The sequence below is a fragment of the Larimichthys crocea genome, chromosome VII (genome assembly GCF_000972845.2).
Source record: "Larimichthys crocea isolate SSNF chromosome VII, L_crocea_2.0, whole genome shotgun sequence".
NCBI classification, from domain to species: Eukaryota; Metazoa; Chordata; class Actinopteri; family Sciaenidae; genus Larimichthys; species Larimichthys crocea.
In genome coordinates, this window is record NC_040017.1 from 18,245,941 (window position 1) to 18,273,308 (window position 27,368).

The following is a 27,368-nucleotide window of genomic DNA, read 5'->3' on the forward strand; positions in this document are numbered from 1 at the left end:
ACGCACAAAAGTGACACGATCTTAGCAAAGCTTTAAGACAAAAGCATAAGTACTCAGTGTGTTCATGGCAAGGTAAACGTTATTACAACTAATCCTTCTCTCGGAAAAAGTTTTCCTTTGGTGATATCCTTTTCCCACGGTGGACGGTTAAGCACATGCGGTCTGCTCGCTGAATTGGATCCAAACAACCACACTATGTGTTCTTTCCTACAGGATAATTACCCGTGTGGAGATGAACACTGGTTCACTGATATGACAGTTGTTTATGGAAAATCCCTTGTAGGTACAGTTTCAAACTGTTAGGGACACCTGTTTGGGTTTTCTGTGTTCAAGGCAGATCATTATTGTGAAATCACATATGCTTTTTGTTTCTATTGTAAAACAGTAAACACTAGTCTTTCAGAGGAAAAGGGAGGTTTATTCTATTGTTTCTAACAGCAAATCTTATAGTAAATTCCTTTATAACATGTTTGGCAGATTGTTGCGGCCACATTTTCACCTTTTTCACATCACATATCGACCTTTTCTGAGTCCAGTCCATGCAGAAATCTGAGCGTATCCACGGCGATGTAGACAGGCTCTCCATCATTATAGAGAGAGAACAGAGTGCTGGACAGAACAAAGCGAGCTTTTGGGCAATCGTCCCTAACGAAAAGTGAATTAGCTAATCTTAGTGCATAGCTGGCATGACACTGGGCACATTGAGGCCAGCCATATGGAAGAACGCTCCAGTGACTTCTACTTAATAGCACATACAGTCATACCAGCATTCACACAAGTTAACACAATCTGTGTGCGCTCGCACAGGACTTGATGAAATACGTGTCTGCTTGCCTTGAAATGATAAAAAAAACGCTTTAATCTCCCTTTCAGTCTGTATTTGGCTTCAGTTTCACAGATCTTAGAGGTACACACAGGAGTCAGTTTATTAGGTCCACCTAGCTGAAACTAATGCGGTGTAAAACAACATTTGTGCAATATATCTGAAGGTCATAATGTTCAGTTTTTAAACTGTAGAATGTGGTTGAATTGTGTTGTGAGTATGTGTTTCTGATATTTTGTCCACCCTATCAATGAGGCATTGTGAGACAATACGCAAAAAAGATGACGTTTTATATAATAATATACTGTATGATGAGGTATTGTGCACCTTACAACTGTATTCATCTACACCTTGTGTTAATATAATAGTGGAAATAATTGATTTTAAACTACATGTTATCATTTTAAGCGCTCTGACAAAATTAGGATGTTAACATAAATCACTCTTGATGTGAACGCACTTGACTAAAACAGGATATCCTTCATGATCCTTGGTGATTTCATCAGATTTCACTATTTATGTCTCCCAGCAGACACCCCTGCTGCACATGTTTGTACGAGCAAACTCTTCTCGTGCCCTTCACTGCAGTAATACATCAAATCAACTCCTGTTCAACAAATTAGTGTCTGCTTATAGTCATTTGTCATTTAATTACGGCTGCTGACTGAAATATGGTAGCTGTGCCTACTATGACTGAACTCATTCACCAAACAAGATGGATTTGGACTGGAAACCCAACACAGCTGTGTTGAATAAGGATTTCTGTGCTGCATTATGCATGCATAGAGTGTTTCTCCATTTAAAATGGTACTTGTACGAGCACAAAAGACTCTGAAACATATGCAAATAAGGCATGGTGGTATAGTATATTGGATATATGTATATCCAATATACTTATACGTATATATTGTGATTGATGTTCCAGAAAGACTCCAGTCGTTTCTTTATTCCAGCCTTTATGGCAAGGAGACAGCCGTCTACTGAAGAATGGAAATCATCCAATAAAATATTTATCCATACTGAAGATCAAAACAGCTGGTGTGCACAGAGTAAGAGACAATAAATGAATAACACAGATAGAGGAAAGAAAGGAACCTATAGCAGGGAGCAGATATTCTTCTCCAGAAACGCAATTAATGGAACAAGTGGAACTGGAAAACTTCCGTGTCTCTAAACTAGTTCGCTTGTCCTTGCTTGTACCTGCTGAACTTTCTACCTCTGCTACTCCCAGGTGAGATCTGCTTACTACAAAGCAGTTAAAATGCCTTCGTCCTAATAGTGATGTGATCTCCTTTCTCAGCAAAACCTCTGTTCTCCCCACAGGAGTGGGAACCCACTGAAGAGTTGCACAAGACTGAGAGACTTCTTGGAAACACTTCTGTTCTTCGCTCACATTTGTCGTTTTCTCTCTCTCGTACTCACTCTCCCACACAGCGCGTCTCTTTTTTCTCCCTGCCTCTTTCGGAGTTCGTGAACTCGCTGAATGACTGATTCTGTACGTGAGGGGAAAAGTGTTGTCATATCAAAGCTGTCAGGCATTCTCTGTTTGCTCTATGGATCCTGCATGCATCGAGGCAGTTGATGTGAATATGCAGACATTGTAGTTGGGGATAGAGCGTGTGCTGTCATTCGGTACAACAACAATGGAACACAGTCATCTGTGTTTCAGCAAACGTGTACTATATTACTGAATGCACAAACAAACAATCTGAATACTAAATAAAGATGAAGAAACTGGAAAATACTAGGAACTCTAAACTGTGGTGGCGGTTTATTAATCAAATGCAGACGAATACAACAACAAATCCAAGTTGATTCTGTTACAGTTTTGACCCAACTTGTGGTAATTTTGCTCGCTGTAGCTTGGAAAACTCCTGAATTGTACTGCATCCTATTTATCCCACATAGAGTAGATTAAATGTGTGAGGAGGTAGCATTTGGTTTCACTTTCTGGAGTGGAAGGGTTCAGGTATCTTGTGGAGTTCCTCAGGAGGGAGGATAGAATTGATTGTGCAACTGAATGATCGCTGATCAGATACAGTGGCTACAGTAACGTGAGCAGATATATCAGACTGTAGTGGAGAAGAGGGAGAATAAACACAAAGAAAAGCTTCTTTTTCTGTTTGCATCAACAGCCATAAACTCTAGGTTTGCCACAAAAAAAAACAAGAAAAGAAACAAGAACAAGAAATAACTTGTTGTTTTTTTTAAATTCAAAATCTAGTAATGTCTTTTTTTTTAGTATAGCCCATCAAGGTGGTCCTGAGGAGTCTACCGTAGGAGTTATTTTGGGCTTGTGTGACAGGAAAAACCAAGCAAAACTGGAGCAATCTGAAAGAAGAAGTGCAATAGTTTCCCCAGAAGCAGCTGGTGTAAAAACAGAAGACATTTATGCTGTTCTTTGAGTCAAACTCTCACAGCGACCACACTCACTGGAAGCAGCTAGAGAATCAATTGATAAAACGTCCAATTAACTTCTTTCAAGACTCAATCATTTTTAATATTCTCTCATTTCTCTTCACCCCTCGTTCGCCTCACCCTTCTGTGACCCTTCCTTCGCTGCCTCACCCCCTGGGGCATGGCACTTCCTTTCACCTTAAAACTCTGTGACATCGACGTGTAAAATCAGACCGTCTCTTGACAGCATCAGGAAAAAAAAGAAGCTGTTTTTCTCCCTAATTACCATCTTTTCCCCTTTACGCCTCCGTTTTCCTGTCCCGACTTTTGACATGTTAACAACTGTTTGCTCTCCCCTGTTCCGTGAATGACGGGTTGTACCGCGGCTCCTGTGAAGTCTCCCTTGCGACAGGCAGGCGCAGCGTTGCACAGCAGCTTTCTGATCTTTCGGGGTGGCTCTCACGATGATACTTTTGCTCACCCCTGTTCCATCTCTTCACATCTTACAACTCTCGTATTTCAATAGTTTTCAACACTCCGCTACCTTGCGAGTAAGAGAAACTTCCTTCCACCCTTCCTTCCACCATCCACATCCCTTTATCCCCTAAACGAGGAGGCCAAAGTGATGCCCTGTAATATCAGTAGAGCACAGGAATGTGCGCTATTTGATGGGAGGGGGGTGGTGGAGGTGATGATAAGGACAGCACAGCTGATATCGGCTTACTGCGCTCTATCTCTCTCTGTATACTGCATCGTCACCTGCCTACTTCATTTAAGCACAAAGCCGCTTCACTAAATTGGTGATGTATAATATGCAAACTTGCGAAAGTGGAGAGAAAAGTTATACAGGAGGCGGCTGTGACTTTGTGTTTTTGCAAGAGGTCAGGTGTTTACCTCATGATAACACGTTATCTCCATTTGCCCGCAGAGTGGTTGTGTGTTGATAATACTGTAGAATGTTTTTGTGTTCCTTTTATTGGCTGATTTCTCTCTTTATCTGGTCCATAATCATTCCCTACACACAGACATCATTACTGAGATGGATTTTCTGGGAGAGTTAGGTTAGAGAGAGAAAGGGAAGGGGGGAGGAGAGAGAGAGAGGGCGAGGATAGAGAGAGAGAGGAAGCCTCTTCTCCATCTTTTCATTAATCACAAATCAGTATATTTCTCTCTGGAGACCAGACTACTCAGTGGGAAGGAGAATAGGCTCTTTTCTTCCCTCTTTTTTTTTATCTCCCTTCTGTTCAATACATTTCCCTCCCTTCTTCTTCCCGGGATTTCTCCAGTCTCTAAATGCCAAACCAATAAAAAGAGAAACAAAACTCCCCTTCCTCCCTCTCTCCTTCTCAAACAGACTGCATGTCCTCTATTATAATAAAAATCACAGCTTAGATGGTCACATCTGAGAGAGCACACACGCACATGCAGACACGTACACAGCATTGCATGACATATTTCCAGAGTCAGTTTGGTGTAACCTACTGCTCCACGCCTCAGCTGCCACTGTGACTATTAGTGGGATCTCACAGGGCTGAATAAGCAGTGAGATTGTTCAAGTTGAATAACAACATAGTGAACTTCTCAGATATAAGACCAGGCAGTGAAAATCACAGAAACGGAGTGAAAGGAGAAGGCTGTCATCTTGACAAAAAACAGGAATGATGCAGTGGAATATGCAATCAAAGAAATAATTCCTTTATGAGAGAAAAAACCCAAGAGCAATAATGAAGTAATGTGGGTTACTTAAACTCTCCTTCACTGATCTTCTTCTAAGCCAGGGAATTGTTAATGCTCCATTTCCTGTTACCCCCGCCTGTGTACATAGACAAATGTGTCCTTTCATGAGCACATATATATGACCTTGGCGTGCTACATAAATTGCATTCTATCATGTTCAGCGGTGCAATATACATGTGCATGAAAGAAGACAATGAGTGAGTGGTATTCCACTGGTAGCAGAGATGAAACCTTAATCTCGTTTTAGATGTCGATCTCTGCATCTCCATTAACCGATGCACAGTGATGCAGCATCAGCTGTGGCCTGCAACCCTTTGGTGTCGGGAATGAAGACACATGCACACATACAAGCAGCCACACTAACCTCATTTTGTCATTCTTTTAACTACCACTGTGGGGAGGGAAAAAAAACCCAAAAGCTATGCTGCAAACCTAACAAAGCTTTGTGCCTATATGTGCACATGCACGCTCGACAGAAAACTATTTTTGTTTTGTTTTTTGGTTTGCATGTAAAATTAGTGCGGAATAATAAGCATTCTGAGTGAATGTGAATGTCTGAGACGTGTGTTGATGTTGTTGTGCCACCTTGAGTCCCAGTAGAAGTGAGGCAGCGAGGGCAGAGAGCAGAGAGGATAATGATCCTGCTGATAATGGAGGAGTGGAATCTGGTAAATGAGGCTGGATATGCACAGTGCTGCAGGCTGTTCCTTTGCACCCAGTGTCACATAGACACACACACACACCCATCTCACAGCTCTTGAGGTATACAGCATGTGCAAAATCTTTACTTCTTTATGGGCCTGTATATATATATATATGTCTGTCTCTGTGTGTGAGTACCTAAGCGTATGCGTGAAAGCATGACCGCTGATGATTCACCAATTAATAAAACATCGTCACCACAAGCGCTGCTTGTTTCACACAAACAGGAGGCAGTTTTTACACTCGTCTCTACTCAGGTGAGATCACTTTAATGGCCACACAAATGGCAAAGTTAATGAGCTACAGCGGTTTTTGTTGTTAAATCTTGGAATCAGGTAGCGTCTGATGTGATAAATATCAGGTTTTGTTTGAAAATGAGATTACACTGCTTGTGGATGAATATTACCAACAGCTTTTACATACAAAATGACAAATTAAAGAAAGACTAGTGTTGCAGTTGCAACAGTATGCCAGTTTTAATCATGTTTTTACCTAAAATATGCAATGAAAAAAAAATCATTCTGTCTGAATGTAGAGAGCCCAGAAGTGTAGTTCATGTTCATCAGCCTCCATTAGCAAATTAAGACCTGCATCCATCAGCTGAATGATCCACTTATAGTTACATAGAAATCTTACATGGATACTGCCTTCCGAACAAAGACTGATACTTTGCAGCGAGTAGTTAATCCGGCCTTGATTACCTCTGCAAAGCCCCAATCAATAGATCCCAGAGCTAAGATGATTCGTAATTGTATCAATCTGCTGCTCTTCATATCACCACTGTCCCCAATCAGACATTAATGATCAATTATGTCCGTGTTGCTGGGGTCAATGATCAATGAGATAATGTGGTGATGTTTGTGGGACTGGCGAAGAGAGAGAGAGAGAGGCAACTCTTGGTATGAAGCCAAAGCACAAAAACAATCTGCATCATACAGTACTTTGCTTTTTCAAAGTAAATTGATATAATAAGATTTTATGAGCATCATTAGACTTGTCAGAGTGGAACATTGTTCTCTGTCTAAAATTGCAAAGCATTTTGTCCCTTAAGGTAGAAAAACTCTATAAATGCAGTCCATTAACATCCATTTGCCATCATTAACGGCCCGCAGCATAAATGAACAAAGCAGCTGGTTCAGGTCTGGCGAGTGGCTAAAATAAAAATGTAAAGAAAGACAATGTAGCCGAGTAGATGTTATTTAAGTTTTACATTTGCTTTGTATCAGTGGGTTTCATCTTTCCTTGTGTATTGTTGACGTGGATGTTGCGATGAGACACACTGCAAAAACCTTCAACTGTTAACAAGAAAAATATGTTTGTGTGTTGAAGCATAGACACTGGAGTGCAATGCTGGTACTCGAATCTTACTCATGGCCATAAAAGGGTTTGATACAGAATCATCAGACTTTATTACCATCATCGTTGTGTCTTTCTACTGTCTCTATTCCTGCATGCTCTGGCAACACAAATGTATTTATACAGTATGTTATGCCAGTAAAGCAGGTTGAAACTGCAATTGAAAAAAAGGGGGGGGGGGGGGGAGGACATTTATATATAGAAATAAGGCTGGAAAAACCCAGCAGCTTGTACACGAGTCTGACGTAATCCTGAAACACTTTAATATTTAATTGGAGTGTCATGAAATTAAAAGGCTCAAGGAGAAGAGGCAGAGGACGAAAGATAGAGAGACAGCGGGAAAGAGAGAGAGAGAGACAGAGGGAGATAAAGATAGATAAACCACTGGAATAAAAAAAAAACCCTCTCTTTTTAATTACAAATATGTTGATAATGGATTATTATGTTCAAAAGAAGAGGCCCTTGACTAGAATTATCACAAAGTCCTCTACACACAACATCAAGAGTCCCTGTGGTTCCGATGATTTGGACCAGATTTTCTGAACATGCACGCATCAAGGTTTTTAAAATCCAGATTGATGTCCAGCACAGAAGAAGAGGAATACCCTCCGGAGTAGAGCTTGGATCCATTTAGACCCAGGGTTTTACTGGACCTGGGCTACTCCCTGCTATTTGGATAGTCTGTCCTAACAAAGCAGAACAGTGACCCCCTGTGGTTTCTGCCAGATATTACAAATGCAACATGACGTCACTCTGAAGAAAGAACTGCAAATATATGTAAACATCTGTCCTACAAAGATTTAGACAGGTATTGTACAGAATCCAACGTAAGATCATTCAGTGCTTTGAACTGAGGCAGTGTCACTTTGAACTGGCTTTCTTCATGTTTGAAAAAAAAAACATGCTCCGGGCTTTGACTAATTAAGACTCGGTGTGCAGTCAGTTACACCCCCATCCTCTCCATCACGTTCACACACATCACGTCCAGCATGTCACATGGACGTAATGTGTATAACACACCTCAGAGAGTGTATGACATGACATGTCCAAGGTGTGAAAGGGCCCATGTTCAACTTGACATGCCGCTGGCAGGTGATTAGCAGAGAGTCAGGCTTTGCTGCCCCCCATCAGACATTATTGCACAGAAGGCTCCATTTCCCTAATACATAATTATAAAAGCTTTATGAATGCCCTTCACATGTCTGGAGGGGGTTAAAGCATCTACAGAGGAACCCAGCGTTGCAGTGCACGGACAGAAAAGGCTAATATTGTTTTTAAGTTGGTTGGTTGCAGTCAGCTTCTGGATCTAGAGCCAGTCTCTCTCCAGGTAAGGTGGTGATTGAGTGGTGAGAGGTCACTAATGATTCTGTCAATCAATACCTTGGCTGGTGTGTCACAGCAGTCTTCTCACATCCTGCCAGGGCTGTCACTCTGCCCGGCCCACGTCAAACACAGTGGAGACCCAGCACACCCACACCTGCGCCGCTACCATACAGTACATCTTATCTAGGTGAGCGATTATGACAAGAGGGATTATGTCAATTAAATCGGCAGCCTACGGGCACAGCATCACTCCTGAAGAATAAGACAGGGTATAAAGTCATGTGTAGGCTGTCTCTTCAATCAATTTGCACCTAATGAATGAAGAGAAATGATTAAACATGTGAAATGCTTCCATGAGGCTCCAATAAACCTAAACTAATTCAAGGGAATCCTTAATCGCCTGACCTAGGCTTTTTGCATTGTCCCTGGAATTACAGTAACAGGATTGTAAAAGCATTGGCTCCAGTTACACCCATCCTCCAGTGATGAAGAGACTGGTGGGGGTTAGCATTAATTTCCAAAGCCTTATGTTGCATTTGCATAATTACCATAAATCATGGCAGGGATGTTCTGGTCCACAGTAGAAGAGAAATGGGAGAGGCTACTGGGAAATGGCATTGCTTGGAAGGGTGATAGTGTGCAGTAGACCACTGACTTGACAGCGGACATGGTAATAATTAAGAATAATCTTGTGGTTCTTGAAACAAATACACAGCAAGGCACATCCTTATGAGCAGGAACCTAAAAGTTTCTACAGAATCTATTCTCACATTATCAGCAGATTCAAAGGACCAGTTATTGTTCCTTGACTTAGTAATTGCTGCATTTAATATTTATTTTAATATAATATGTCATGCCTGAATGTGGTACTTCTTATACATTTTTTTAAAAACTGCTGTAATAATAATAATGATTTATTTTGACTTTTCTTTACCCCCATTACTTGACTTGACTTTAGATACATTGCTTTAATATGCATTGCGATTTCAACAATATCAAACTAAGGCTATAAACAAGATTGAGCTGCCTCTATCTATTTACCTAGCAGTGAATGGTACACCAGGTTAATGTAGGTTAATGTACAGTAAATACAACAGAATGGGTGAGCCTGAGGGGAACTCTATATACTATAACAATGCTTAGGCCTTGATGTAATAACCATTCGACTGGGGTGATACTATATGTGACCTTTCCTGCTTTCTTCCATCTATAGTAATGAAAGGTTGGCGTCTACAGTGAATAGAAAAAAAGACTGTGAGGATTAAAATGATGCAGAGATCAGTGACAGGGCACCGTTTTGTACAGAAAATGAATGTGAGGGGTTAAATGCTTTGACACAGGGTGCAGTGTGTGCAGGCTGCCAGCTCAGTAATCTGCTGGAGTTCCAATGCTTCATGTAATGATGAATGGATTTGAGTCAGCTACAGCAAAGTCACTGGGTTATTTCAGGCAGACATAGAAGTTAACCTGGAGACCTGAACAGGTACTATACTATACTACTAATAGGTGTGTCTCTTATCTCTGTGGAGACTGCTTTATCTACCTGAACTGTACTTAAAGAGTAAACATACAGAGACACCACAACAATTCCCCAAACTTTGCCCAACCTCTTTTATCTCTCCTGCCGGGTTTCCATAGCTGTTGCTGCAGCTGCCTGACCTGATAAAGCCAAGAGAACAGTAGGAGGTAAACACTGAAACAGAGACCGAAAGCCACAGTGTGCGAGGCGAGAGGGGCAAAAAGAGGGAGGCCAGATAAAGAGAAAGACATTAAATATGAAAAAGGCAAAGGCAAGAATAAACTATGGCATGACAGGACAGAGAAGGAGGAGGGGAACCTTAAGAGAGCATTGATGGAGAGGGCAGAGACGGGGAAGCATATGACAGCTGGCAGACGGGAAAGGCGGTGCTGCTCAGCTCAAGCCCAGTCTCAGTGCACCTTAGCGGGCCAGATGGACTCACCTGCCCCTGTGCGCCCTTCACCAGCCAATACGCACACACAAGTCAGCAAAAATAAATTCATATTCTGTACATGGTTACATGGCATAATAAAAGTTTTAACCCCATTGAATGCACTAAGGTTGGATATTTGTAGATTTATGAGGCCCAGATATATTTTCAAGGACGATAAATGCTAAATGTTTTTTTTTTGTCCTTTTTTACATATTTGCAGTAACAACACAAGAACAGAGTTATAATAGTTTTGACAACTTGAGGTTGCTTTCCCGAAAAATGTCAAGATGTGTGTTTGCTGCAACTTGTCCAATCACTCTCCAGAAAAGCAAAAAAACAAAAAAGAGAAAAATAAAAAATAAAACCCCCCCACTGTGATACAGGATCTCCCTCTAGTGTCCAAACTCAGCTACTACATGATATATCATCATTCAGCACCAAAAGGCGATGGACAGCTCCTAAACTCAATTTAAAGGGCACCAATAAGAGAAGACAGGACTTTATTTTGAAATCCATGATTAAAACATCTTAGATTTCTTTTGTGTAAGTTCAGATCTTCTGTAGGTTTTGGTTTTCATTCTCATTTCTCAAGTAATTTAGTGCCAATCCTGCTAGAAAAACATTCAGCCAGTCCCCAAACAGTATTGATTGATGTCTGGATATAAAAAGACATCTATCATCTAGACAGTCTGAAATGAAAGCTGTAGTGGTCTGTGTGTCCATGCTCTCGTGTCTGTGCGTGTGCATGCTCACACTCCCTCGTGTGTGTACTTGTAGGTGATTGGAGGGTGAATGTGTGTGTGTGTGTGTTGATGCGGTACAGTATTATGAAACAATAAAATGTAGACAGCTGATTCATATCTGGGCATAAAAGCCAGAGTTTTGTTAGGTTCCTTTTTAATGAAACCTATAATTTCTGCCTCCCTCTGTGGTGTTGCTATGGAGCAGAGGGATCGATCATAAAGAGAGATATCCAGAGCTGCTCTATTTTGCAGGATTGCCATAGCAATGAGTGAGCTAAGTTATAGTGTGAAAGATTATTTACACAGTAAAGCGTCGCGTGTCAACTGCATTTCAGTCACACACCGCTGAGAATGTCACACTCGTCTGTCTTGAAAACACACATGCAGATGATCATGATCGTCATCAGATCGTGCACGCACGCAGAAACACGTACTCATACACATGCTGCTGTGTCATACAGTAAGGTTTTGTCAAAGACTGATGTTGTAGGTACAAAGGTTACAAATTCAATCACTTTAGAGATCGCTGCCACATCACTGTGTCTTCTTCCATGGTGTGTGTGTGTGTATATATATACAGCCTGGTGTAGACTGAGAATGTATCGCTGGGTCAACAGAAATTCAAACAGTGTGCTGTCACATCCACCAAACGCCTTACTTTAAAACAACAATATGTAACTTTTCTAAGATAAAATAACAGATTTCAAATAATTTTGATGCTACACTGACTTGTAATCAGGTGAGTAGTGTTTCTGTCATACCCACTCTGCGCCTGTTCCCGCACTAACTTTTGGATCATATTTTATTGAGAAAATGTTTTCTGCTTTTCCCTCTGATGTCCTCCGGCTGCTCCGCATCAATTTTCTGTGATTTACAGAGTTTACTGGACAATAAAGTAAAAAACTCCCAGGGAACAGACGGGGGGAAAAAACGTCAGAATGGGTTCAGGGCTCAGCAGAGGCGAAGAGATGTTGACGGAGGAAGCTAAGAAGAGAAAAGGAGCGAGAAGCCGCCAGACAAGAGTAAAGCTGGGACTGACTTTTAGTCACTGAGGAGTGTTTGGTGAAATAAAAGGCTGAAAGGCGGATGCCGAGCTGGGCTTCTTGCTGTCGGACTGGTAAGTAATACTATCATGCTGCTATGTGTTATGTTGTTGTACTTTAAGTAATGGAATCGTAGATTGTGTTGCACGTATTAAACTCTGAAATGGTAAGGAAATATTAATTCTTATGCTTATGCGTTGCTTTAAAGAAAGGACTACCACAAGAAAAAAAGGACAGAGAGAGAATATCTATGTCAGACAGTTGAGGTAATAGCAGATATCATTTAGACTGGTGCGATCACTCAAGTTTAAAAAAGTCTTGAACTCATATGAGAGAAGAATCTGAGCATCCGTATCAGCACATTCAACCGGCAAACATCTGTTTTTTATCTTCCTTTGCTCTCTACCTCTCTCCTCTATCTCTCTTGACCTTAGGGAGCTAATTTTCACACACACACACACACACACACACACAGAAACACTCAGTGACGATCATCTGCTCAGAAGGTCTGAGTCACTGAGCTAAGCATTTCCTGGCTGTCCCAAAGGATCTTAAACACAACCGATGTGTTTATGTGTGTGTAGCTTTACAGCTTCATCTACAACCTCCCCGGCCTAAACGCTGACCGTCGGCACATCATCATGTGTTACAGTAAACGGCTGACGGCTCTGAAGAGAGCACACATTTATTCCAGTTGCTCACCTCTATGAATTCTCTTCACTCGAACCCCTTTTATCCACAAGAATTCAAATCAAGCACTCTTCTTCTTCTTGGTAAAAAAGCTTTTCTCCGTAGCAACTGAGACCATAAGTGTGCTTATAGACACAACTCCCTCGTCTCTGAGATTTAACCTGCCTGTTGACTTCAGGCTCAGAGATTGGCAAAGAAGTGTACACACACACATACTTGCTATTCAGCCAGAAGGTTGCAGACGATGTCGGTACAGAATTATAATGACCAGAACAGACGCAGTAGAGAAAATCCTGGGGATTTATTGCACTCTGGTTAAATGAAGGGAGAATGTGTTGAATGAGAATGGCTGTTTTCAGAGAGTTTGAATGTATGCCAGAAAAAAATCTTTGTATATTTACCCTATGCTCCAAGAGAAAAGGCTGTTTGTGAATCTGCATACTGAAGAAATGAGTTGAGAGATGTTGCCCCCCTCTGGACAGGAATGGTATGATACACACTGTTCAATATTCTCCACATAAAGCAGCACAGAACACCCCCAGCTGTAACATCTTAATATATGTTACATACCAGACTGTGCATGAAAAGCCTCAATGAAACAGTTGAAACACAAATTTGAAAATCACTTCATGTGTCCGTTAGCACAGGACGCACATCCTCATTGACAGCGGTGTCTGAAAGCCTTAAATTTGTAATTTTTCGACGTAGGCGTGACTTACCGGGGTGCTACCGTCCGACAGGGTCGTCATGCTGATTGACATGCTCATCTTATCAGAGGAGGAGAGGGAGGGTGGGGAAGGGCTCCTCTTCTCCACTTCCTGTCTCTGGAGGAAGTCACGCCAGGCCCTCTGGATACTGCGTGTAGTGATGAAGAGTCGAGCGTATAAAACACAGGCACAGATGAACATTTAGGTATGATGCATTTTGGAATTTTGAAGGGAAACTTTGGTATTTTTCAACCTGGTCCCTGTTTTCCCATCCCATTTCCCAACAGCTTGCTGTTTTACTACATATACTGTGCGTTTAATCAAAGTCCACAATCACTCCTTTCCAGCTGCAGATAAAAGATATACTCACATCAACACCTTGGTCTCAATGGGCGGCATGTTGATATTGATGTTGTTGTCTAGGTCCATTGTCAGATGATTACTAAGCAAGGAGAAAAGGGGTGTAGGGGACATTTAGAGGACATACACACAAGTCCAATCTCAGTATGGCGTATCAATAATTAAACAGTGATGGCTCCCGGTCCCATCTGCGGGGAAATAAGCGTTTATAGGAACACAGGCTGCTCTTTCTGTTGTATTCAGTGTGTGTGTGTGTGTGCAAACCCACCTCTGCAGCTGGAAACCTCCATCATTAACGTGCTTGAAGCCACTCTGGAGGCTCTTCAGCTGCTCCTGTGCAAGAGAAGGGGTAAATAGAGAAACAAAGAAACAGCAATAAGAAAGCATGATATCTCAGACGATGGTGCTTTGGTGCACACACAGGGAAAAGCCTTCACACTAAGAGGAGATCCCTATAGTGGATGTGTGTGTGTGTGTGTGTGTGCAAATGAGCAAATGTTTGGCAGATGTGTGATCATTGTGCTGAGCTCAGGGACCCCTGGAGCAAGCGGTGTGGCAGCATTCTGGCTCGGTTAGATGTTTTCCTGTGAAGTCAGTCAAGTAAGCTTTGGAAGAAGTGAGCCAAAGCGCTGGTTCAGCGTTTTCCCAGGCATTTGGCCCAGAAGTGCAGTGAGAGTCGAAGAGCAAAGTCAAACACGGAGAGACAGGCAAGGCAAGAGAAGATACAGCAGGACATAATTCATGACCTATGGCACAGGTGTTGTACAGATGCAGCAGACATGTCGGAGATTAAAAGCAATGAAACTTTACACTTTCTAAAATGACTTTCAGCTTCGCCGTCAGCTCCTCGCCTGCTGCTCTCCTCCCCTCGGCTCCATCCTCAAGCTTTAATAGTGCTCTGTAATGAGGCCTGCCTCAGGCCTGCCTCTACATAATTGAGCAGACTAATTCAATTACAAGGGAGCAACAAAGTTTAAGTGGAGCGGTTCTTCCTGATGAGCCAGGAGGGTCACATCAGGGCACTGAGCAGCTAGCAGCTCCATCACAAGGTGTATTTTTGTGCATATGCATGTGTGTGTGTGTGTGTGTGTGTGTGTGTGTGTGTTTACAGTGAATCCTGAAAAATCCTCCACTTTTATTTGATTGATCCATTACTGCATAATGAAGTGTGCATAATATATTGCATCTATTAGATGGAAGATTGGCCTATAAAGAGCGTCACACGAAAAAATATATTACATGTATTAGATGAACTACCACACTATGAAAATTTGCTGCACTGCAGTGGTTACTAAGACGTTTTGGTCCAAGATGTTTAATATCTGTTATATAGTGATATATATGCTTCTCTCTTAAAAACTATGAGAGGCTCTCAGATGAGTGTTTGAAGTGTAAATGAGCACATATATACCGTATGGGTGAAATAAACACTGTCTTCCTAAGCTGAACACAAAGTCACTGCCGAAAATCGAAACACACAAGTATCAGATCTTTTTTTATTATTATTATAAAAAGGTCTATCTTTTTTTGCTTCGTGTCCAATTTCAGTGTGGCAGGCACAGTGTTGTTTTTCTCATTACTCTTCCTCCCAGAAGGAACAAGCAGCTCATTAGAAAGAATCAAGGACTTTGACTGGTGATCAATGTTCGCTTCAAGGGGCTGTTTTTCATCTCTTTCTGTCTGTTTGTCTTCTCCTCTCACTTTCTCTCTGATGAAAAGAGAATTCATAAAAGCATAAGTGTAACTTGGACGTGGATACTGTCCAAACCAAACCTCGCCGAACTTTCTTCTGCTTTGAGAGTCAATGTCACCCCGGCCTTTTCTAAATCCGTCTTAGTGCTATCCTGGACAGAAAGCTGTCTCTCTCCTATAATGTAACAGTCCATCACTCTAACACATACACATCCTGTCAGACACTTTCAAACAGACTTTAAAAAGTGCCATTTGGGAATTGTGAGACAGATAGGAGCAAGAGAGAGAGAGACAGAGACAGATAGAGAGAGGGAGGATGAAAAGAAAGAGCAGAAACAAAGAAAGAAGAATGAACTTAAAATAACTTCAAGTCAGTAAGATGCAGAATAAAGACTCTTGCAGTGAAAGAGACAACAGAGAGAGAGTTGAGTGGCAATGATGAAGAGATGAGCCAAGTATAAATGAGGTGGGGCGATGTGTGTGTGTGTGTGTGATTGTTAGGTTCTGGGTAATCGAGTTGCTGAAGGAATGAATGAGCCGATCATTTCAATTTCCCCTCGGAGTTACTGATGGCCCTGCCACGGGACTGGCCAGTCGAACTATTAGCTCACACACACACACAAAGAATACAAATTTGCCCATCGGCTAACACGAACCTAAACACACACACACACACACACACACACACACACACACACACAAAGAATACAAATTTGCCCATCGACTAACACGAACCTATACGTTACTTTAAAGACTGCACACATTCACACACACCCACGAGCATGACCTTATACACACACACACACACACACACACACACACACACACACACACACCTCACTAACAGCTTAAAGTATCATGAGCTCTTTATTTAAAACATGCAAGTAATATATTTACAGTGGTAAATGACAAGCTATATCAAAGTAAGATCATATTACATTGAATAATGACTCAGTGACTGCATAGGAAATGGTGAAAGTATAGTAAATATGAACAAAAACATGTTGATAGCATTAATGCTGCAGATATTATAGCTGCTGATACTACTCATTGCTAAGCCTGTATGATTCTCTGTTGACAAGGAAGGAGAAGGTGAGGTGAGGACTTTGCAATCAGCAACTACACTGCTATATGAGACTTTATCTTACACACTGATCCTTTAAGACTTTACTGGACTTCATGGATGGTACTTTTATGGTTGGAATCTTTACTGTATGTAATTTCTTCTTTATTATTGATTATGTTGTGTGTGTACAGCATGTGTGATTTGTGTATGCGCTTGCAAAACAGAAATTTCAATATCCGTTAGGCATTATTCAACACTTAAATAAAACCCTTACTTCAGCGGGACACATACAACAATCTTAATACATGGTATTGATTTCAAAATCTATAACATCATCATCATTATTTTGTACCAAACTAAAGTCGGAAAGAATGTATGTGGTGCTGCTGAAAAGCCTCTTCTTCTACTATCCTCTCCTGTATCCTCCCATCCCTGCCTCAGTGGAAAACCCCATCCCGTATCTTGGAGTAGGAATGCCAAAAAAAAAGTACCGGAACATAAACCAGAGGTTTGCATAATTTAGTGGCAGGGTCGACAGAAAATCTATAGTCATTTTGGGCTTTGGCAGTGCCAAGCAGGCTTGTATTGATTGGTGTGTGTATGTGTGTGTGTGTGCAAATATGTGTGTTGGTAGATTTATGGTAGAGTCAGGCAGCACAGAGGGAGAAGGAGGCAGGGAGGAAGAGAGAGATGCTGATGGAGAAGAGACCTTGAACCCACAGTACACTATACAACAACACAGGAAATAGAGCTACTGACAGCCAAATACAGACCACAAGCCCTCATATGTTATCCATCTCTTCTTCACCCTCCCATCTCTACACCTCTTTGCTCAAACCTTAACCCAATTTTCCAACAGAACTACTTTAAGAGAAGTGTAAGAAAATGACATATAAGAAGAAAAGAAAGCACAGAGTTAAAAGATATATAAAAGGAGGGAAAACGAGGATTTGTTCACACTGCAGAGGACAGGAATAACAACAGATAGAATAGAGCATGGTCGACCAATAGTTGTCTGGGAGGTCGTCCTTGTTATTCGAGTGAAGGATACAGCAGGTCAGGTGCAGGGTTAGAGGCCATGTAGGCTTTGGAAGAGATATCAGGCTTCTGCCTGCTATCTGCGCCCTTACCCTGCAATCTATGCTTCAACCACTATTTATGACATAGAAGCCCAGAAGCCCAGACTGATGGATCTTGCTGGTTCACTCAGGCACATGACGCATTTCTAAAAGCAAATCCTACTGGCAATCAACGATGGAATAAAAAGGGGCAGGGAGTAGCATTTGGGTTAAATTATAGCCAAACAAAGTCTGACTGTCTGCTTTGATCCAGAATTAGTCTACATGGAGACTTTAACCTGCAAATATTTGCAAAGGCCTAAATAAATCCAGAAATATAACATTTCAACAAACTGAAAATGCATTTTTAGATATTCAATGACTGGATATATAAGGTGGGTTGAGTCAAGCTCAGGTTAGGCAGCTCCAGGAAGACCAGTCATATAGCTATAAATCCTCTGCTGTGAGGACAAAACCATTACATGGTTGCCTTTGTATATATTGGATAGCTATCAATATGCTGAACAGGAACAACAACAGCTACCCTCCCTCACCTTTTATTCGCACTTTTACACTACGCGCTACCTCACTTCTGATATGATCTTATGGTTTTTATACTGCTTATTATTTTTATATGGTTTTAACCGTGTTATTGTTTTTACTACCTTACAGTTGTATCTTGTTTTTATTGTCTCATAGTTGTGCGTGTGTGTGTCACTGCTGTCTTACTGTATTGTTAATATAATGTTTTCAAACCTGGCTGCACATCTCTTTTCCTATAATGAGACTACCAAGAATAACTTCACCTAGCTTTAAAGAAGAAAAATACTTCATGTTTGTGGCGTTTCTTCAGCTGGAATCAGCAGTTTGTAACATTATAGAAAAAAAAAAAAGATGTGGAGCGTCTGTGGAGCTGAGGCAGGTAAAATGAAGCCTGGTTGCTGAAACTGCCTGTGATAGCAACAACCTGTAAATCAAGTCCTTAACATAATTTAACCAGATGAGTTGTATAAAAAAATCACCACCTGTACAGATGCCATGAAGTAAGTGGCTGTTTGGGGAATTGTAGCTTTTGGCACCATTTCACAGCCACAGGGGTTGCTGCTTGCTCATCATCAGCTTCGACTTTAGTGTTTAAGGGATGCAGAAGGACAAAAATAAATGCTTTGTTTGTCTTTCTCTGTCTTCTTCTTAATTTGGGATGCAGATTCATTAATCTCATCTAGGTTGACGTCATGCGACTTATTCTGAGCACTGTAATAATTTAAGGTGGTGGTTTTTTTTTTGGTTTTTTTTCACCGCATGATCAACTTGTGAGACTCATCTAGCTTGTGAAGGGAGGAAGAAAAAGCCGTGTTATGGGGCAGTCAGAAGAGGGAGGGGGCTGAGTGATTGATACCGAAGGTTAGATACCTCAGCTGCAGGGGACAAAGGGCAAGGGAAAGATAAAGATACAGCACTTTGTAGAGAGGCAGAAAGTGATTCGGTTGAGAGTCGGCAAGGGAGTTAAAGAGGAAGAGAATATGAAAGTAGGCTCTTCGTTGGTGGTGAAGAAGAAGGGATATGGAGGTGAAAGAACAAGCCTGTGGGCTCTGAAGAAATTAAACTGGACTAACGCCAGCCAGCCACAGAAACAGAGAAAAGAGAGAAATGGCCTGCCTGGGAAATGGCCTTCATCTCTCCTGTACATGAGGTGTAAATCTGTCCCTTGCACCTCCGACTGATCCAGACACACATACTAACACTCACACACATGATTTAAATAGCTCTCCTGCTCCTCTAAATGCCCCCTTAACTCAGTTGGGGGACAGAGTGACAGACAAAAAGAGAAGACACACACACACATCTAAAGAGCCTATAAAAACAGAAAGTCATAATCTATTTCCCCTCATTGCTGCACTATATTTTCAACTCTGTTTCTCTTTAAGGTCACAATCTTCTCCTTCTCTGCCTGCAACATATTAAACATGATATATTCTCATGTCTACTTCTTTATTCTCATCTCTTCTAGTTGGTCTTGTATTCCCTCCAGGTCTCTCAGTCTAAGTTGGTTTTCCTCTTTAATACTTGATGAGCTTCCTGATGTGAAGTGCTGGCAACAGATTCCTGGTCATCACTCTGTCGTCTTCCAGCTCTGCAGAACATTGGCCAGCTGTGTTTGTTTTCCTGATGAACTCAATTAACTCTGATACACAGTCTACAGAAAGCTGCACACACACACACACACACAGACATTTATACAGGACACAGACACATATATACAGTGTGCTACAATTAACTCTAGTTAATTCACTTCATGCAGACCAATAACAACACTGTCATGCCTCAAAATTAAATAAAGCCAAAGGATGATAACACTTGATCAAAATCAATACAGGGGGAATAAAATTACATATTTATTTTGTTAAGTCTGAAATCCGATGCAGATGAGGAGGTTTAAAAAACTCTTTGACTGTAAAAATACAGCTCTGCCTGTCCAGTCTTCCTCCAACAAATCAGTTACCAAGAGAGTCCAGACAGGGTCTTCTATTCTATGACTGGTGATCACATTTGCACAGAGATGCAGTAACTCTGTGGAAGTAATTTATCCTATGCATATATGGACAATAATCTATGTAAGTACTACTGTCTTAGATAAATGTACATTGTGTAAAAAAAGTAGTTACACAATATTAAATTATTATTACTGATGCATTCATGTGTAAGTAGCAACAAAAAGTTGTCAGCTACCAGCAAGAAAACTAAGACAATCGGTCAAGTAAAGATGAATTTTATCTCCCCACGTGCATGAATTACTTTATGCTCTGTCTGGACAACGACTGGGTTCTCCTAACCTAATAATGGTGTAACCTTGAGGCAAGGAGTTATTCCAGTCCGCCTTTCAGCCAAAAAGCTGTCATGACCTGGTCCTCCACTGATGGTAACCTAACTGGTTTAAACACCATCATACCATCTGCCATACGACATAGACTCCCCCACCCTCTCTCTCTCTCTCTCTCTCTCTCTCTCACACACACACCCACTAGTTATCCAGAGGGTTCGGAGGCAGCCTTTATCAGTCAAACCTCCCTAGGGTCCTTTGGTCGAGCCAACCAGCCGGCGCCATCTCTGCCATTGCACTCACATCCTCATCCCTCTCCTCTGCCACAAGAACACTGAACCTGTCAGTATGCCGTGTTGTGTGCGTGCGTGTACGTGTGTGTGTGTGTGTGTGTGTGTGCATGTAGCAGTGATAACAAGTGAGGACAGGTGCTGTTATCTGTAGCCATTCCTGGTTTAGATGCTGTGTCTTCTGGCACCTGCATGTGTGTGTAGTTTTGCCAGTGTCCATAGGGATTCAGTGTCCAGACGCTGGCAATATCGTCCCTGAGTGACCCTGCAATCAGAGCTGGCTGGCACTCTCTCACTCTCTCTCTCTCTCTCACACACACACACACACACACACACACACACACACACACACACACACACACACACACACACACAGAGTCCTTCTTTCTGCTCTGGGGGTTAGGCTAATGACTGACGGTGTCAGAGACAGAGAGGAGAGGAGCTGCATACTGAGAAAGAGGAAATGGAGCAGGGCGAAACCTATGACAGTCACACACCAATACAGTTCCAAGGAGAAAAAGCACAACAACAACACACCACTGCTGTATAATATACATAATAATAAATAGTAATTACTTCAGCACGTTATTGGACAAGAGGGGTGCGAGGTAGCTCTTGTTTTGTTTTTCAGACATTCAAAGTAAAGGAGGGAGTGAGTTAAAGTGGAGACGGGCCAGTGTGTGTGCAATGCCAGCAGCTGGAGATGAGTAGAGTTGTCGGGGGTAAAAACATATACACACACACTGACACACACAGTTTCTAGAGGTCCCTGGTTGTCTGGGCAACAGAATGAGCATCTGTGCGGTGTCGGGCCGGAGCAGAAAACTGGTGCAGCATGGAGAGATATTACTCTGTGTGTGTGTGTGTGTGTGTGTGTGTGTGTGTGTGTGCGCGCGCGCTCGTGTGTGTGTGTGTGTGTGTTGGAGAAATGTCTGTCAATCATGTTATCAGTCTCAAGTCATAAACAGTGGGCGAAGTGAATCAAACCAGAATAACAATGAATTTATTTGTTAAGTGAAATCATGTAACAAGAATTTGTGTTGGTGACACAGACATGGAACTACCAAGGACTTTTAATGCAGGAAGGTAGTATAGATAAGAGAACAAATCGTTAGAAATATTAATGAAAAATAACTACTTTTAAAGGTCTGTCTTTCATACACTCATGTAACCATAATGATAACTTTTCCACAGCCGCAGATGTTAGAAATCAGTCGAGAACAATGTTCCTCTATGATCTCTGTGACTGTCACTGTGAAGGCAGGTACTGACATCACCACCCCTCTCCTGCCCTTTTTTTGCCTGCGGCATTTTCCCTGTGTAGTTAGCACTCCCAGCTCCCCTGGTGGGCCATAATCAGAGCTGTAAAGCCAGCCGTTAACATGCCAGAACAAACACACAGTAAAGCAGCTGCTTTTACAACGCCACTCAATACTACCTGTCCTCCACGGCAGCCGAGCAGAACATCACTGTACTAACGACTACACTGCTGGGTGGAGAGCAATATATATGCAAAGATCTGAAGGTAAATGTATGCAACTATAAAGTCTCTTTTATTGGGCATTACGGTCGAACCGAGGCATCGGCAGTGTTGCTTAATAAGACTGTAAAGGCAGTTGTTGGAAAGTGTAGTAAAAGAGCTGCAGACAAAGGAATACGAGCTCCCTAGAGGCTTTTCATTTAAGGTGATATGCTCCTATTTGGAACTTTATTTTGCATCTGAACACGTTTTTGTTAAAGGGCCTTTTAAACTGTTATCAAGTTTATTTGAGTGTTCAGTCCTGTGACGTTACTTTTCAGAGCTCTCAGTGGACGGAGTCAGATCAAGGTCCTTTCAGAAAAAGAGTTTCAATTGCACCCACAAACCAAAGAATAATATATAACAGTGCCACTTGGCCTTTAAAACAGACCTCCACTGATTTAGTATTGCACTTGCAATTAAAGTTAGAGAAAGGAAAAGGAACAAATAATAAAGCTTTAGCTTTATTCACCTCTAGTTGATGGTGCAGCTGGAGGCAGAAGGAAAATGGGTAGAGAGAGAATGGGGACAACATGCAGCAAAGGCTCACATGGTGGAATTAAACCTGGACCACTGCAGTAAGGACAAACCTTTAAATGGTAGCTTCTGTACACATACCCATTTAAATGACCTATTAAACATTAACAGAAATTGTGTTTGTATTAAAACTATATGTGCACAAGTTTACACAGTACTCCCCCCACAAAAGAAAAACACACATGCACGCACAAACAATTATAGCCAGGTTGGAGCTGTGAGTTAGAGCTGAGACTGTCCATTAGCAGTGGACCATCGCTGTTTCAGGCTTAATGAAGTAGAAAGCCGGTAGAAAGAGAAAGCCTGCAGACCTGATTAATGAAAGCGAGAGAGAAGGGGAGAGGAAGAGAGGAACAGGGATGAAGACAAAGGGAGAGAATAGAGGTTGAAAAGAGTAAAGGATGCATAATTAGAGCTGATGGACTCGGAGGGGAAGGGCAGAGAACCAGAGATTGTGCTTGATTTTTAATTGATCCATGTAAAGCTGCTATGTGAAAAGCGCTTACCTAGTCTTAATTCCTTCACCCTCTTTACTAAATGGTGCCGTTCGCCTCTTCTCAAAGCTATCACTCTATCTCCTTGTCTGAAAGTCTTTTGAAGAATCTCTGACCGTAGCTTAACACTGTGGAAAGCCTGGCTTACCTCTCCTCAGCTCAGCAGGAAATGATTAAAGTCACGGTCCAGTTAACTGCTGCTCGCCCTCAGCCCTGTGGGCCTCGAGTGGAACCAGTCACCTGTGCTGGGCCTCTTAGGAAGGCTAAGTGCACAGCCATACACAATCACACACACACGCCAATGAAATCAGCCACCTGTGCAGGGCCATGCAGTGAGTGTTAGGCATTAGCTGTGGCGGGCTCTACCTAAAGCTTGGCTATGCTCTAAAAAGCAGCAGCATGAATGGCACGGCAGGCTGGCGAGGCAGGCAGGCAGCGTGGGTGTTCATTAAAACACCCAGCACCATTCACAGGGAGAAACAAGGCCATAAAAGCAATTAATCTGCCCATAAACAAGCCATTCCGCCTGTCCAACACACCCACAAACACACGGGCATGGGAGCTGGGAGGAGGGGAGGAGGGGAGCCGTGCCTCTCTTTCTCATTATCTCTCTCTGTCTGATTCTGTTTCTCTGAACTACTCAGATAAATCCAAAGATCTTAAGGTTTTTTTTTTTAATCTAAAAAGTGTTGCTATCTAAATCCTGCAGTGCTATAAGTTGTAGAGATTGTTCGAGACAGAAGGTGGGTAAGAAGTCTCACATCACACTTGCTGGAGATGAGCAAACTGAGCGTGGATATAGCAGAGGCACATCCAGATGGTTTTCTGGAGCTGCCATCTCACAGAGTCGTACACCATTCATTTCTTTGCTTTGATTCCTATCCTCATAGACAGATAGGCACCAATTACATAATGCAATCATAATAAGAGAGTTCTTCCTATAGTGGGGTAAAGATTTAATATCGTTTTTTGGATTGTCCTGACATCTCATTACATTTTATTAACTACTGGCTGGTGAATACAAGACAACTTCTGTAGAAAAATAGTAAACAAAATGAGCAAAAAAATGATCAGAAGTTGTGTGGATGCTATGTGTAATATATATTATAATAAGGCAAAGATGTGAATAATTTATGTTCAGTGAATTAAACTGTGTGAATGCAATGACAAAACTCTTCATACACATTAATAATAAGTCATTTTGTTCATTAAATTGGACTGAAACATTTTATAAAACAACAACAAATGATGATGACAAATGCACTGCGGCACAATTTTACCGAAAATCAACGTACGATAACATGAAACTTTAAGCGTCAGGTATTTCACTAAGTCATGCCTCCCTGGGGGATGTGCAAATATTAAAAAATCTATTCGCCGTAGGATCCTAAGCAGATGTTTCCTTCATTATTTCCTCGGGTCTTATACGACCTCAACACATATCTGTATTTTTTTTAATCATCTTCACAAATCCCAAGACGTTTTCCCTCACAGCAGATGTTCATTACCCAATAAGGACAATAACAGTATCAGTGAGAGTATCTGCAGCACTTTTCCACTGCTGAGTATGTGAACAGAAGAGCTTTATCAGCATCGATACAGCTGTTACAGTCAGTATTGATGAACCTCTCCTCTCACGTTTGCAACAATACTAAACACATCAGATACAATATGTGGTGATAAGCAACTCGGCTGCTGTGTGCGTGCGTGTGTGTGTGCGCAAAACCTTGTGTGCATTTATTGCCTGAGGCAGAACAGATGATGAGAGATCATGAGTTGCATGCCTCCACCCTATTGAGTAATAATGAGAGTGCTGTGATTGCCTGAACTAAAAATAGTAGGCTGCTAGTAGCTTTAATAGTAGGCTTGTCTTTCTGCTATCCGACCCTACGGCTACACTGTAACTAGATTTATCTCTACGGGAGGCGCTGTGACAGTGCTGGGAATGGCATACAAACAAACTGATAGTGATACAAACATGTACATACACACACACACATTTGGAACATGCTTTAGCTGTCAGTCATGCAGGGGAAAAAAAAAATATTAGAGGACATATGGAAAACAGAAAGAGTTTGAAGAATAGTGAAACTGTAAAAAATATTTTTCCTTCACAAAAGGTCAACTCTAGAGTTCAAAGAGGAAGCCAAACCTCCAACCTCTCTACTTTTCCAACATCCAATTATCTTTTGTCCATATCTTGTTTCCTTCAGAAATTCACTCATTTTGTTCACTTTCTTTCTGACACTTTGTCCTTCTTCCCATTATTTCAGAAAACCGTAAAAATTCTTGTCTGTTTTTCTAACCCTGACTTACTATAACTCATTCCAGCATGTCTCATACAGTGTTATTCTGCCCTTCAGGGTCTGTGAACACCCCACCACGAACAGTAATGCACAAAGAGACAAATGGGATGAGAGACAAAAAACAGGTTACACTCCCCATGCAAGATGGCAGAAGAGAAGATATTGTCATTCCTCTTGTAAACCATCTACTCATTCTCAGCCTCAATGAGGGTCTGAATAATGGTGATGTTAAACACAAACACACATTCCCTCCCTAGTATGGGTCCCCTGAATCTATATTTTCCTGCCTCCCTGTCTCTTCTTCTGGCAAGTGGCCATCACCCAGAGCCAATCTTGTGGAAAATGAAAACTATCTGAATATTCTCGGGGAGCTCAGGGAGAGTTGTGTGCTCTCCGAGCCCCATTTCACCTGCCGTGTTTACGACTCCACGCTGAGCTATTGCGTGACTTGTCTTTGCTCTCTGAATCGCAGAGGGAGAATGAAGTTGAAATTAGTTCTGGGGCTATATATGTGTGTGTGTGCGTGTGTGTGGATGTGCAAGCATTTCAAGCGAATAGAATAGACACACTCGCACAAGGGTACACAACACAAACACACACACACACAGGTTCAATTAGTTTCCAATCGCAGGGGGACATGAAGAGGGATAAGTCATGTTTAGCGCACCTGTCTATCCAGCAGGACTTGTGCTAGAATTAAAGCAGAGAGTTTGGGAGCTCTGCCACAACAGCATCAACTGGAGGTCATAAACACACCGAGGAGACAAGCTGGAGTCTATCCTGCCTACACGATGACTCTTAGGGACAGACGCGATAAATAAATCAGCACAACGCCCCACCTTTAAGCAAACACACCACATTAATATAAACTTAAACACGCTTGCGTAAACATGAATGCACGGTGTGAATAAATAAAAGTACAAATATCCCATTGCAGAGGTAGTGTACAGTAAACACTGCATCTTTTCAAGGATATGTGTGTGCATGTGTGTGATGTTCACCAACCTGTACCCACTGAGTGACAGGTACATGGTTAACTGTCACCGGCACACAGCTAATGAATATTCACTCTGTTATTTCCACTGCATTATTCACACCAGAATGAACTTTATCTCACTCACACACACACACACACGTAGTACATTCTCTTCATGCATAAACACCAACATCCGCAAGCTTGCATTTTAACTCGCTTGAACCGATGTGTTTGGATACACAAGCGCACACAAGACAGACAGACATATTTCATGTGTATATAACTGTATGCGTAGCTGTCCGCATGTGAGCTGACAACTGGGGGGAAAAAAAACTGGGAGAGAAATGAAGCCCACTGGGGTGACCTTGACTGTAAATACACACACACACACACACACACACACACACACACACACACTGTTAGCTCCATAGCACCTACAGAAGTTATTCTTCTGCGTACTACTCCTTGTAAGGTCTATACATGCCTGTCATTCTCTCCAACTCTGTCGGTCGATCCGCCCCTCCTTGTCTATTGCTGTTTCTAAATGTAAGCGGAAATGTCGGCGTAAATCATCCTTTTAAACTGTGCGAGTACGCGTGTGCCGGTGTTATATGCAAGGCTCTGGAGAGCGGTAGAAAAAGCAGTGACTTCCTCCCACCACTGAATAAAACATCCCATTTAGAGCAAACAGCCATACGCCATAAATCACCATTCCACTACCACTAGGCCACCACCCAGAGAGAGAGAGAAAGACAGAGAGAGAGGAGCAGGATGAG

The 27,368-nt window shown here is 41.9% G+C and overlaps 1 protein-coding gene across 2 annotated transcripts in view; it reads right to left on the reverse strand.

Annotated features, from left to right (window-relative positions):
• Positions 1–27,368, reverse strand: part of schip1 (schwannomin interacting protein 1) — a 191,945-nt gene that overhangs the window by 119,263 nt on the left and 45,314 nt on the right. For both annotated transcript variants that reach the window (XM_027280289.1, XM_027280290.1), the window contains exons 6-8: positions 14,102–14,166; positions 13,844–13,915; positions 13,486–13,621 (exon numbers count right to left, since the gene is read on the reverse strand). In XM_027280289.1, the coding sequence (XP_027136090.1) occupies positions 13,486–13,621; positions 13,844–13,915; positions 14,102–14,166 (273 nt within the window). The remainder of the gene's footprint in view (positions 1–13,485; positions 13,622–13,843; positions 13,916–14,101; positions 14,167–27,368) is intronic.